Genomic DNA, 14,711 nt, shown 5'->3' on the forward strand with positions numbered 1-14,711 from the left:
AGGCCATTGTACTCCACCCTGGGCAACAGGGAGAGACTCCATCTCAAAAGAAAAAAAAAAAAAGAAAAAAAAATATATATATATACACATAATGGAATAATATTCAGTCATAAACAAGAATGAAATCCTGTCATTCATGGCAATATGAATGGAACTGGAGGACATTTTGTTAAATAAAATAAGAGAGGCCCAGAAAGTTACACACCTTTTGCTCTCATTCATAAGTGGAAGCTAAAAAAAAAAAAAGAAAGAAAGTTGATCTTATAGAAATAAAACATAGAATAGAGATTACTCTGGGAAGAATAAGAAGAAAGGAGTAAGAAGAGATTTATTAAAGGCTGGAAAATTACAGTTAGATAGGATAAGTTCTAGTGCTCTATACTACTGTAGGATGACTATTGTTAACAATAATATATCACATAGTTTCAAATAGCTAGAGGGAAGATATTGAATGTTCCCAACACAAATAAATGATAAATGTTTGAGATAATGGATATGCTAATTTCCCTGATCTGCTGACTATATATTATATATATTAAAACAGTACTCTGTACCCCATAAATACGTACAATCCTTCTGTGACAATAAAATAAATTTTAATAGAAGCTTGAACAAAAAAATTTACTTACTTACCACAGAAAAATTAAAACATTTTTCCACAATCAATTTTAATGTTAACTATTTATGAAATAAATTCATTTAGTTACATAAAAATACATAAAAATTCATTCTCTAAATAATGATTCCTGGAAATAGTAGTAGTAGCAGTAGTGGGAACAAAGACATAAAAATAATAGCCCTGAAAATGGAAATAGTAAAAGTTGTAATCAAAGTTAACTCTCAAAAATAAATTTTTCTATATTCACAGTAAACATACGAAGTAGTCATGATTATTATGCCAGTTTACAAATGAGGAACATAGAACTAGGGATATTAACTTGCTACTAAGTTGTAGAAATAAGCACATGTTCAGATTTTATGTTCTCCACCATTTTGATATGCTATCTACAATGCTTCTTTAAAGTAAACTGTACCAAGCAAACATTATTTGTTTCTATATACCAAGTAATTGGCAACATAGTCATCCCTCTGGATCCATGTAGGATTAGTTCCAGGTCCCTTGTGGATTCTAACATCCGTAAATGTCATGTCCCTTACATAAAATGGCATAGTATTTTCAAGTAACCTATGCATATCCTCCCATATACTTTAAATCATCTCTAGATTATTACTGAATACAATGTAAATGTTATTGACTAGCTGTCATGCGGTAATGTTTAGGGACTAATGACAAGAAGAAAAAGTCTGTACATGTCAGTACAGACACAACCATACTTTTAAAAAATATTTTTCATTTGTGGTTGGTTGTCTCCATGAATGCAGAACCCATAAATACAGGGGATCTACTAGATTTGTTCTGAAAAGTTTTCAAGCAAAAAGTATTTCTGCCACATTATACCAAGTGGAGTTATAATTCTTAAATTGTAAGCAATTTTTAAGTGCATTTATTCATATAAGATGACTTCTTGGTAAGATAATACAGTGGTTTACTCTGCAAAAAGTGATAATTTATAAAACCTTACTACCTTATTACTTACACAAAATAAGTCTTCTGCCAATCACTTGAGAAATAAACTCCACTTTTATTTCCAAAATTAGCAGTAATGTATTAAAAACAAAAAAAAAAATCATTTCAAAGAATTACGAGATCATAGCATATTTCCCTAATATAAACAAATAGAGATGTTTACCTGTTGTGTATACTTCTGTATTTCATCCAGAACAAATTCTACTTCTTTTGAGGTTGTTAATGAAGCAAGATTTCCACTAAGATTATAGCAATAAAGTTTTGCATTGTCATAGTTTTCTCTGCTGGAATTGATTCTAAGACAAGCATCCCCAACATGACTCCATCCTTCTCCACAAAGATGAGCTGGTTAAAAAAAAAAAAAGTATCATATTTATATTACCAAAAAGCAAATGTATTTTTCAATTATTTTGGAGTACTTCTGTATTTGTTTAAATTATTTTTAAAAAATAAAACATTAAATATGTCAATATAACATTTCAAATAAATTTTTTCTAATATTCTGATAGAGAATGAGAGCAGAATATCCTAATTTTTTCTTTAACTCTTAAACATGGGATAAATTATGGCTCTATGATATCTGTTAAATGGGTTGACTGCTGGGTTTTCTGTATTTTATGGTATTTCCATAAGTAAAATCATTACTATATTTATGTCCCAAGGTCTAGCTTACAGAAGACAAGATCACTTTAATAAGAAAAAAACAAAAAACAAAAAACAAAAAGCTTATAACAACAGTTTCAAAGTTACTCCTATAAGTGAAGCTAACTGACCTCTAAATCTAATTTCCATAGCTCAGGTATATTGTTGTGGTATAAGTTGGGTTCTTTAATTCTTTCACAAGAATGAGTAGAGAAGTCTCATTTCACTTATGATTAGTAGAGGAGCTATAACGTTTCCTCTCTAATATTTATTTTTACACAATTATTGATATCTTACTAAAGATTAAACATACTATTCAGTAATAGTGGTTTATCGATAGAATCCAAATTGAACTTGAAACACTATTTTCCAAAACACAGGTTTATATAATAAATACATTAATAAAGCTAAACTGTAGTGTGCACTAATTAACAATACAGTGTTTCATTAATATACTGATCTATAAAGTTAGACTACATTTTAGTTTCCTTATTACCGTAAATGTATTAGTGCCTCTAGCCCTTTATGAAGGACCTTGGATATATTACTGCAACCCTTATAAAAGTGTTCTAAAGCAACTGTTCTCAAATTTTTGGTCTTTAAGTCTTAAAAATTATTGAGGGTCCCACAGAACTTTTCTTTACATGTTATATCTACCGATTTGGACCTTTCTAAAATTAAAAATGGGAGCTTTAACAAATATATGGATTTATTCATTTAAAATAATTTACACCCCATTATAAATGCACTCTTCGAGCTGCTGAGATGTCTTGCCCCCTATGGTATACAAATAGGTCCAAAGGAAATGTATCCTCAAATTCCCTTTCTGAGGGAAAGCAGCTGACAATTCAAATTAGATCCCAGCATCAAAAAATTCAGATGGATTAATGAATGAATAGGGGATAGACAGGCAGAGAGATCAGGGATAGCACAGATAAAGCAACATGTTAATTGTAGATTCTAGAATGTAGGTATTGGATGTCCTCTCCACTATTATTTCTGTTTTTTAATATTTGAAATATTTCTTAACAAAATGTTGAAGGGGGCATTACAACTTAATAATATTTTATTTTTATTGTTTTATATTTTTGTAAATCTTTTTAATATTTGGCATTTGACAACTATATTCTCATACCTGCTTCTACATTCAGTCTATTGGAATAGCATACATCAGATAGCCTTCATAAAACTCCATGGTAAACCCATAATAAACAGAGAATTTTAAAAGCAAATAATGTCTCAGTACTATTAGTCTTCACCAAATGGACCCACTCGAAAGCGTCTTGGGGACTCCTGTTCCTTCACAGTTTCTGCACTAAGAATTAAATTGGGTACCATGAATGACTCACAGCAGTTGGAACACAGTAATCCCTCAATAAACTATAATAATTATTTAATAAGACTGTGTAGGATGTCCTGGTTTTCAGTTTGAGGCTATATGTTGTTTCAATTTTCACAGTCATTTTAAATACAAAATACCAAAAAACTTCTCCTTACAGTGCAAAGTTTTCTTAAATTATGGTTTTTTCTCACCTTACTGAATCAAGGAAGAATTTAGATTATTATTGCCTGTCTCCTCATATATTTTTAGTGAGAACAAAAATAGTTCACTGACAAATCATACAAATAAAAACAAATGCATGGGCCTTTGTGGCTAAACTAAATTATACTACCCAACCAAATACTTTTATACTTCAGGCTTTTGTAGTATTGAGCATCAACTTAGCAGTGGAGTTTAAAGGAAAGCAATTAATTTATGATGAATTTAGTGAGATAAATTCAAATTGCCAAGCTCATATGAGATCAATGTAAAAAAATGCAATACATCAATTGTCATGGAATTGTACAACTGCTCTACAGACTGGACCCTCTATTTAGAACATTCACTTCTATGAGACAAGCTGAATGGAAATCAAACAATATATAGCCAGTTGGCTGCTTAGTAAATATGAATGAAGATAAGGGATCTAGGGCATAATATATTTCATTATATCTCCAAAATAATAGGCTGGTCAAGTGGAACCTTTGAAACAAAGCGATGTTTTTTTTTTGTTTGTTTGTTTGTTTTTCCAAGGGAATGACTAGAAGGGTAATAACACAAGCAACTTTATTGTCATTTTTTCAAACTTCCACTGGCAACTAATTTCCATTCTTATCAAAGTAATATTCCTTTAAATATATACATTCCTTCAGTCAAATCTTGTTTTGGTCCAAGATTAACCTTGTCATTTTAAGGAAACTTTGTAAATATTTTCATTGATATACATTTTCTTTTTCTTTTTTTGAGATGGAGTTTCTCTCTGTCAGTCTCGTTCTGTCACCCAGGCTGGAGTGCAGTGGCGAGATCTTGGCTCACTGCAACCTTCATCTCCCAAGTTCAAATATTTTCCTGCCTCAGCCTCCTGAGTAGCAGGGAGTACAGGCACCTGCCACCACACCTGGCTAATTTTTGTTTTTAGTAGAGATGAGGGTCTCACCATATTGGCCAGGCTGGTCTTGAACTCCTAACCTTGTGATCCACCTGCCTCAGCCTTCCAAAGTGCTGGGATCATTTTATAGTTGCATCTTAGAGATCAATACCACTTTCAACTTCTTAGTATCATCTCACGGTTACTTCTTAAATCCTGTTTACTGCATTATTAACATTATCTTTCTCAAAATGAGCACACATGCACATCTCACTGTTTAAAGGCTTTAAAGGTCAGTATGTAAACAAAATTCAAAATTTGAATGACATTCCAGTGCCTCAGTGGTGTGTTTGTTTTCTTGTTTGTTTTGTTTTTGGGATGGAGTCTTGCTCTGTCACCCAGGCTGGAGTGCAGTGGCGCCATCTCAGCTCTCTGCAACTTCCAACTCCCGGATTCAAGAAATTCTCCTGCCTCAGCCTCCTGAGTAGCTGGGATTACAGGTGCCCGCCACCATGCCCAGCTAATTTTTATATTTTTAGGAGAGATGGGGTTTTACCATGATGGCCAGCCTGGTCTTGAACTCCTGACCTCAAGTGATCCACCCACCTCGGCCTCCCAAAGTGCTGGAATTACAGGCATGAGCCACAGTGCCCAGCCTAATGGTATTTTTAAAGGCAGAATAAAATAATTTTAATTTTATTACATGAACTTGTAAGAAAGATTCTCTTTCAGACATAAATTATGTGATGGAATTTACCAATATATTTTAGAATTATACACACTCAGAAATTTTTCTTAAAAAATAAATAAATAAAAGCCCTAGGATACAGAGAGGCAAAATACTAAACAGAAATAAAATATCTAGTTAATAGGTACAACTCTGTCATTTACAAGCCACATAATTTTGAGCATATCACTTAACCAGCACGGATCTTGGTTTATCTATACAGCAAGCAGAACTGGCCAAATGCCTGTACTACCTTTCAATTTTCTAATTTTATCTTTTATATTTCAAAGGAAAAGTACTTAGCGTTCACTAGGCATGTTAACTGCGAAAAAACGAAATAACTCTTAAAAATGAGCTTTGCTCTAGTTTGTGAAACTCAGATTCTTATAAAAGCAGATAATATTTATTATGAAAGTCTATTATATAGGAATATATATATTATATAAAAATATAATGTATTATAGTACATTAAATATTACATATTATAAAAATATAATGATATATAAATTTATGGTTTAAATGTATTAAATATATAAATTATATATTTATATCATTAAAATTACCAGATATATAATTTTAATACATATATTGTATAAATAATATATGTATATATTTTATTTTTAATATATTATATATAATATTTAAAACCCTGGAATACAGAGAGGCAAAATACATAGTATATAACATATATATTATTGCCCTAAAATATTTATTATAAATGTTATAATTTATAATTAAAATAGTCACTGAGTTTGAAAAATAAAGGGCACTTAAAGTATGACAAAATGTTAGTATTTGTTAAAACTGAATATTAAGTCTGAGTGCTTATTATTTTCTACACTTTTAAGATTTTTTTCAATGAAAAGATATCTGATCAATTTAATAGTAAACACATGAACACCTTAAAATAATTGGAAGCAAATATGTAATCAAAAAACCTTTCTTGTAGAAACAGTGCTATTAGTATTACAATATTATAGGTTGATATTTGTTATGGCTTTAATTTTAGAAAATGTAGAGTTCTTACCAAATGTACTTTTCTATGTCAGTATTTATCTGTAGACCATAAACTCATTTACTAAATTTTGAAATCTTTACCTGGTAAAGCCTGGCATTCTTGCTGTCTCTGATCCCACTGGCAATTCAAGTTTAGTGAACAGCTTTTACAGCTAGTAAGTTTGTTACAAATCTGCTCATTTCTCACATGACATTTGGTATAGTTCTTGACAGACTAGAAAATTAAAAGAGTATGTTATTTTTCACCTTTGTACAGCAATGATTCTTAAACTTCGATGTATATTTAAATCCTCTGGTAAACTTTAAAATAAACATTTCCAACTCCAAATACAATACTACTGAATCAGACTCGATCTTATTTATCTCATTAGTTTATTAATTTAAATTAAATTTGGAGTAAACGTGTCTCTGTAAGTGGTGAACTACAACCTAATTTAGGATGTAAACAAACTGCAACCTAACTTAGAAGCATATTCTTGTAACAGATAGTTGAGTCTCAGCCAATCACAGCAATAGAGACATACGTTTCAATGGAAAAATTGCAAAATATTCAAATAAGGTATTATAAACACAATGGCATTAGGCAAATCTAACTACACTGCCTTGTTCAAATGTATCACAAATTAAAATGGCAATCATATCCACTCCTACTGGAAAACATACATTGACCCCTTATAAAATGGTTACTGGAAAGCCTATGCTCCTAATAATAGAACCTCATGTATCTCCTGCTTTTATAAACTCTAATATGACTTGATATTGCAAGGCTTTAATGCATTTTGCCAAACTATATTTTCACCAGATAAAAGAAGACCCCGCGAACTGATGACAACCAGACCTTTCATGGTCTACAACCTGAAGATTGCGTATTTTCCAAAGAGACACCAGAGAAAGACTGCCCTTGAACTCAGCTGAAAAGAACTAAACAAGTTCTCTGCAGCAAAACTTCAGAGCATGGAGCCTGAGCCTTGTATCCACATTTCTCAATTTAAGAAGACCCTTCCAGCCTGGGGACAGTATACCCACTGGAAACCTCAAGGCAAAATTGACCAGGGACCTTTCTCTTTACAGATGACATCCTAGACATAAACAGCTTTCCCAAGATGACAGATCAAGACTTCTTTACTTAGTCACCATGAAACTATGATCCTTTTCCTCTTTTCTCTGTGTTTATTTTTTGTTTATACCCGGGAATATAACATGCTTATTATGATTTCATGATCAATAGCTTTTGCAGGGAATGTAACTGAATGTTGGATATGTTATGTTAAACCTAAATCCATAAATGATCTTAGAGATTTTCTGGTTCACCTTCTAATAAATTTCTCTAATGTTCTAAGAACAATATCTGGTCCTTTGTATAGGGTTAGGCTTTTAGATTCACATATTGAGGTTCTTTGTTTAAGTCTAACAGTAGTCAAAACCTATTAATAAGGGATTTGCAGTTACATGTTGCCAGAAATTGACTAAGATAACCAAAAGAAAGATAATTCAACAGTTTGTAGAGAAATATATCACCCTAGTCCCTTTAATTGTCAAGATCCTTCAACCATCCAATGATTTCATAATGGAGCCTTGGAGAAATATTACTAGTGCTTCTCTACTGTGGCCTCTAACACACAAGGCAAGGAACTGTCTGTCATGCCTCTCCAGGGTATATTTTTATCTGTATAGTATTTAACAACCAACCATATATGTAAGCAACTCCATGTCTCAATAAGTGGAAAATGCACATTAGGAATTTCAACAGTAATACTGTTAGAATTGTCATGATTACATCTAATAACCAATTGGAAATTGAACATTAGTCTACACCTCTTAATTTACACTATAGAATAAAGAGGAGTTTGCCAGCAAGTGTAAGTATCCCTAAACAGGCATATTTTGGTAGAATGCTCCTTCTTTAGCTTGGCATAAATGTAAATGAGACTATGATTAGAAATCTGTCTCAAACATTAGCTACTATAGCACAAATGGGCTATAGCTGCCCATCAAACATCTTTAAATTTTCTTGCTAAAGTTGTTTCAGATAACATGATTGCTTTAGCCTATCCATTGACTGAAAAGGGAGGAGAGTGTGCAATAGATAACACCTCCTACTGCCCTTGGATAAATTAACGTCTGACATGATAGAAATTCAGTTTTAAGAAATCAACAAACAAAATAATTGATTAAAACTAGTAGACTCCTCTTTTGGTTTGTTGTTGATATGTTTATTTTTGATCAGTTTCATTCACAGGAGCTCCTATTAAGAAGTATACTTCAGTCTCTTAATATTACCCTCCTGATTGTCATTATAACAGTCTACATAGTATGCCATATCCTCTCAAGAGTCTTAAATGCTCATATGAAGCCATCTGTTATACATCGGATGGTCTCACTACAGTTAAAATAATAAAAACACAAAGAGAATACAAAAAAAAATCATCCAACTGACTTGACATTGTGAATTGTGAATTCCATATTGAGACCAAACAAGTCCATTATGATGGTGACAGAAAGTAGTATTAGTGCCTAAGGTTTTTGGTCAATTTCTCAAAACTGACAGCTGGCCAAAAGGAGAGATTAAATTAAATTGAATTTGGCCTAATTTAGTATGCAAACAAACTGCAGCCTAATTTATTAGTGTCTTCTTATAACAGATAGCTTAGTCTCAGCTAATCACAACAGCTGAGTCTCAGCCAATCACATGCTGCCAACCGATCAGACTATTTCCATAAAAGGTAAATGCCTCATCACACCATGCCCAAATAGGGCAAATAGTAAGCTGTAGCCAGTCAAGTTGTTCCTAAATGTCACTTCCTTTTTCTGTCTAGAAATACTTCCTGCCCACATTGATAGCTGGAGGTGTCTGAACCTCTTGGTTCAGAGTGCTGCTCAATTCATGAATCAGTCTTTGTTCACATAAGCTCTGCTAAATTTATTTTGCCTTAAGTTTTTCTTGCAACAAGTTAAACTATTATTCTTGGAATTGGAATGAGTGTTTATTAAAAAATAAAGTGTGCAAATTACATAATTTAAAACAGGCACCATCTAATAAAAACTTTTTCCAGTGAATTCAAAAGCAGCCTTCCAATTCAAAAATAAAATCATGCACAAAGTCGTTTCCATTAATGATGACATGAAATGGTTCTAGTCTTAATTAAAGTATCATGCAAACCCTTGGGAATGAAGCAGAAATGAAAAGTAGTAAAAGGTAAAGAGATGCTTTATCAAAATCCAATACAATATAAAAAGATAAATGACTGTCACAACTCAAACTAATTTTACTTCCACAGATACTAAATAATAGTTTTGGTTAATTGAGATTTCTTCTGTATATATCTGTAACCTTTCCTTTATTGAGGCTTCAAAGAATCTGCAAAAGTTGTATTTTTCTCAAAATCTACTACAAATGTTAATATTTCAACTAATTCTGGCATTGAGAGATTAAAAGTTAATTGCCAAGAAAGAAAAAAAAATAGACAATATAGAAACTTGGATGGTGGTTCCTTACATGTACCCAGCTTCAGATACTTCACATGTTACCAATACCTATGATAAAAACTACCTCATGAAAATTAGATATTAAAATTTTTGGCTCAAATTTTCCTATGGCTCTACTTTATGAGAAAAAAATACAAAATACTTAATGCTAAATATTGAGCCCCATCTCAATCTTTTTGTTTTGTTTTGACTATAGGTATAAACACCTCAGGACTTCTCAGGTAAGGGAGCTAAATATTTGTTTTCACTCAATAAAGTTAAGAGTTTAAGTTATAACTATTCTACAGATAAAATTTATTGAAGCAATTTTTAACCACTTAGAGACTTTAAATGTCACTCACAAATTATTAATTTGTAAGCTACTTCCTTCATAAAATACATTGCCATCACCTCCATTCCCAAGGTGTTAATTTCTATTAGAGCATACTACATTTACTGTAAGGTAACAGATAAAAAGTACCCAGATATAATTTTCATCTTTATTCATCCTAAAAAATTATAGAAGATACATTTTTGTAAATTTCAAATCATTTTATGACTTTTTCAACCACTACATTTTCATTAGAAACATAAACTTTCTTCTTGTTTTTTCTGATTCATAAATTTTTTATATGGTATATAAATATTAGTATTATTCTATGTAATAATTACAGTATAGTTCCAAACATTTGTTAGCTAACTAAAAATAATTAAATTTAATTGAATCATCAGATAAATAAAATAACCTACAAAAATTACATGACAATGGCTAAACATGTTAGAATAAGACAAAGAATAATAGTTTTAATAGTTTTACATCAATCTTTAGAATAACAATGGAAACAGAGTGTCCATCCAAATTACTGCTCTTCATTAAGAAAAATGTAGTCATTTATTGATACTAAATAAGTACAAAAAATGAAATTATATTTCAATTAGACATAGAGCCAAGTTAATCAATGGTAGGAGAAAGCTCTTGTTCTGAAGCATAACTGGTATTTTTGGCCTAATGAATCAGGCACACATTAGTAAACAATGAGTAGTAACCACTGCTCTACTGATCTTTAATATACTGAAATGTAAATTTTAAGTGAAAATATGTGAGAATAAAGCCCATTGTTTGACCTATTAGAGCACAAAATATGCAACTTGCAGTAAATATGGTTAACTAATGAAATCGGATATCAATGCACATAATCTAGACTGAAATCCCAAAGACCTCTCTATATCCATTAACATTTGGTTTAGCTTAATCACCAGACATTCTGATCGAACTGTCTAAAGGACACATTACATCAAACTCTAAATTACCATCTGCTCTCTTGCACTATCTCACCCAATGCTTTCCTTGTGTGGTTTTTTTTTTTTTTTTTTTTTTGAGACAGAGTCTTGCTTTGTTGCCAGGCGCCTGGCTGGAGTGCCGTGGCGCAATCTCAGCTTGCTGCAATCTCCACCTCCTGGGTTTAAGCAATTCTCCTGCCTCAGCCTCCCGAGTAGCTGGGACTACAAGCGCACGCCACCACACCCAGCTAATTATCATATTTTTTAGAACAGACGGGGTTTCACCATGTGGGCCAGGATGGTCTCGATCCCTTGACCTCATGATCCGCCCTCCTCAGCCTCCCAAAGTGCTGGGATTACAGGCATGAACCACCGCACCCGACCGCTTTCTGTGTTAACACCTCATCATCAAAAATAAAATATAAAGCAAAATACCACTTTATAAATGCTTGATAGCAATTTACATAATACAATTTTTAAGATACATTTGTTTACACTCAGTTATGTTGTATTTGCACATGTAAATGTCTGTCGTGGACTGAATGCTTGCATCCTCCAAAATTCATATTTTGAAACCCAATCAGAATGTGATGTTATTAGGAGATGCAACTTTTGGAAGGTGATTTAGTCATAATAGTGGAGTCCTCATATATGGGATTAACACCATTGTAAAGGGCTGAAGACACAAGAGCTCCCTTCTACCAGGTGAGGAAGCAGTGAAAAGACATATTCTGTGAACCTGAAAGTAGGCCGTCACGAGACACAAATCTACTAGCACCTAGATCTTGGACTTCCCAGCCTCCAGAACGGTGAGAAATAAATTTCTGTTGTTTATAAGCCACCTAGTTTATGGCATTTTATTATAACAGCCTTAAAGAATTAAAGACAATGTCTAAAAACAAAGTAACTCAGGGTTATCCAACAAAGCTTAAAATCTGAGTTGAAAACTGCAATTTTTAACTAATAACAAAGGACACAGGAAACACCTATTTGGATATATATTATTTCTGAGTCAGTATGGAAGACTGTTTCTAAATGAGATTAGCATTTGAGTTAATCAACTGAATTAAGTCAAATGCCCTCCCCAGTGTGGGTGAGCATCATTCAATCCCTTGAGGGCCTGAACAAAACAAAAAGGTATAGGAAAGAAAAATTTTCTCTCTCTGCCTGTGACATCAGTCTTCTGACCTTGAACATGGCTTAACACCATGGATGCTTCTGGTTTTCAGGCCTTTGGACTTCGATTAAAATTTATACCACTGTCTTTCTTAGGTCTCTAGTTTGCAAGCAACAGATCATGAGACTTTGTAGCTTCCTTAACTGTGTGAGCCAATTCCTTCTAATAAATCTCATGATAGATGGACAGATGAAAGATAGGTAGGTAGGTAGACAGACAGACAGACAGACAGACAGACAGACAGATAGATAGATTAAATTTTGGTAGCCAGAATGGTTCTAGTGGAACAGAATTACTGGGGTTTCTGGAACTGGCTCACTAATCTGACTAGATTTAAAGATACTAATGACTCTATTTCCAGTAACTAGTAATAGATATGTAAAATATTGGCATCAGATATTCCTAATCAACCACTTAAAAGAGACTGAGTGATTTTGTATATGATAGGACACTTTCAAACATTTCTGGAAAACTAACCAATATGAGATTGGCTATTTTACCCTAAGTCACTATACAAAGTGGTCAAAGGAAGGATGAGCTTAGGGATTCAAATTACCAGCTCAAGCTCACATGAGCGACCTGAGGCATGTATGTGTGCCCTGAAGGAGATTTGTGTCTCCTGCAGCTCCAGGGCTGAGACTGCTAAAGATCAAATGCAGAATATCATATTGCCACTGGCTGAACTACATCTTGAACTCTGATTCTCACAGGATGTCTGCTACTAAAGTGAGGGCTGTGATTGGGAAAGAATGAGATCTTATAAACTGGGATGGAGATGAGTGGGAAGAGCCTGAGAAAGCTGGTGAAATTGAGCCCCCTAAATTCTAATGGGTCTTCTTTGCCAATGGAAGAGGTCTCCCCATCCCCAGTCGAAGTGGCCTTTACACCCCTAGGACTGGACAGGAAAAATGTGGCACATATACACCATGGAATATTATGCAGCCATCAAAAACGATGAGTTCGCATCCTTTGTAGGGACATGGATGAACCTGGAAACCATCATTCTCAGCAAACTGACACAAGAACAGAAAATCAAACACCACATGTTCTCACTCATAGGTGGGTGTTGAACAATGAGAACACATGGACACAGGGAGGGGAGCACTATACACTGGGGTCTGTTGAGAGGGAGAGGGGGGGATAGAGGGGGGTGGGGAGTTGGGGAGGGATAGCATGGGGAGAAATGCTAGATATAGGTGAAGGGGAGGAAGGCAGCAAATCACACTGCCACAAATGTACCTATGCAACAACCTTGCATGTTTTTCACATGTACCCCAAAACCTAAAATGCAATAAAAAAAAAAAAAAAGAAAAAAGAAAAAACAACCTTCTACCCCCAGAGATAGTATCCTCCGCACCACCAGTATTATTGGCCTTTCTACCTCCATATGAGGGGATCAACCATACACTGCCAGAGGAAACTGTAATGGCTTCCCCAGAGGCAGTTGCTATGCAGGACAATGATGGCAGTCCTCAGAACCCACCCTCACCACCGCTCTTTGCTCTAGATCTATAACTAGACTTAAGACCCAGCAGATCCCTAAAGGTTAGGTTCAAAGGGTAACCCTTGAGGAATTACATTATACTCCAAAAGAACTACTTGAGTTTTCTAATTTATACAGAGAGAAATCTAGGAAATATGTATGAGAACAGATAGTAAAAGTATGGGAAAATGATAGAAGAAACATAAAGTTGGATCAGGCAAAATTTATTGATATGAGCTCACTAAGCAGAAATTATGCATTTAATGTTATAGCTTGGAGAGTTATAAAGGGCTTGTTTGTTTTGTTGGCTAAAATGTCGACAAAATGGTGGCCCATAGTGAGTGATCTGAAAATGCTGGATCTGTCTTGGTTTAATATAGAAAACATTTAATAGCCTAGGGAGATTGGAATGTTAGAGTGGATTTGTCCTTTAAGATCTGCTCACTCTCACTGAGAGGGTCCAGAAGACACACTTTTCACCAATACTTAAATGAGTAAATTTGTGAGAGGAGCCCTGGCATCTCTGAAGAGCTCCATGATTGCTCTTCTGTATATGCCTGGCCTTGCAGTAGGAAGTGCAGCCACTGAATTGGGAAACATAAATGCAATAGGAATAATTGGATCTAGGGTGGCAGGGGCCAGGTAGCAGCACTCAACTACCAAAGGCAAGGTAGGTGTGGTTACTATGATGAACAGCAGAGTTAAAGCAGCAATCAGAATAGTCTGACTTGCTTACATCTATGGCATTGGTGAGTTGAGCATGAGATTGCTCCTAGAAGTAAAATACATAGAAATCCTACTAAATTCCTAATTGATTTGTATAAGCAGAAAACATATAAGAAAATTCTATCCTGAATCATAAATACAAGGAGTCACAGTTCCTCAACTAAGTTCCAGAATTGAGCCAGTTTACAGAGCCATAA

The 14,711-nt window shown here is 33.7% G+C and overlaps 1 protein-coding gene across 3 annotated transcripts in view; it reads right to left on the reverse strand.

Annotated features, from left to right (window-relative positions):
- Positions 1-14,711, reverse strand: part of ATRNL1 (attractin like 1) — an 811,501-nt gene that overhangs the window by 625,689 nt on the left and 171,101 nt on the right. For all 3 annotated transcript variants that reach the window (XM_064373808.1, XM_021676929.2, XM_064373807.1), the window contains exons 14-15: positions 6,464-6,596; positions 1,752-1,933 (exon numbers count right to left, since the gene is read on the reverse strand). In XM_064373808.1, the coding sequence (XP_064229878.1) occupies positions 1,752-1,933; positions 6,464-6,596 (315 nt within the window). The remainder of the gene's footprint in view (positions 1-1,751; positions 1,934-6,463; positions 6,597-14,711) is intronic.

The sequence above is a fragment of the Aotus nancymaae genome, unplaced genomic scaffold, assembly GCF_030222135.1.
Source record: "Aotus nancymaae isolate 86718 unplaced genomic scaffold, 86718_ANA_hifiasm-v0.15.2.pri h1tg000010l, whole genome shotgun sequence".
NCBI classification, from domain to species: domain Eukaryota; kingdom Metazoa; phylum Chordata; class Mammalia; order Primates; family Aotidae; genus Aotus; species Aotus nancymaae.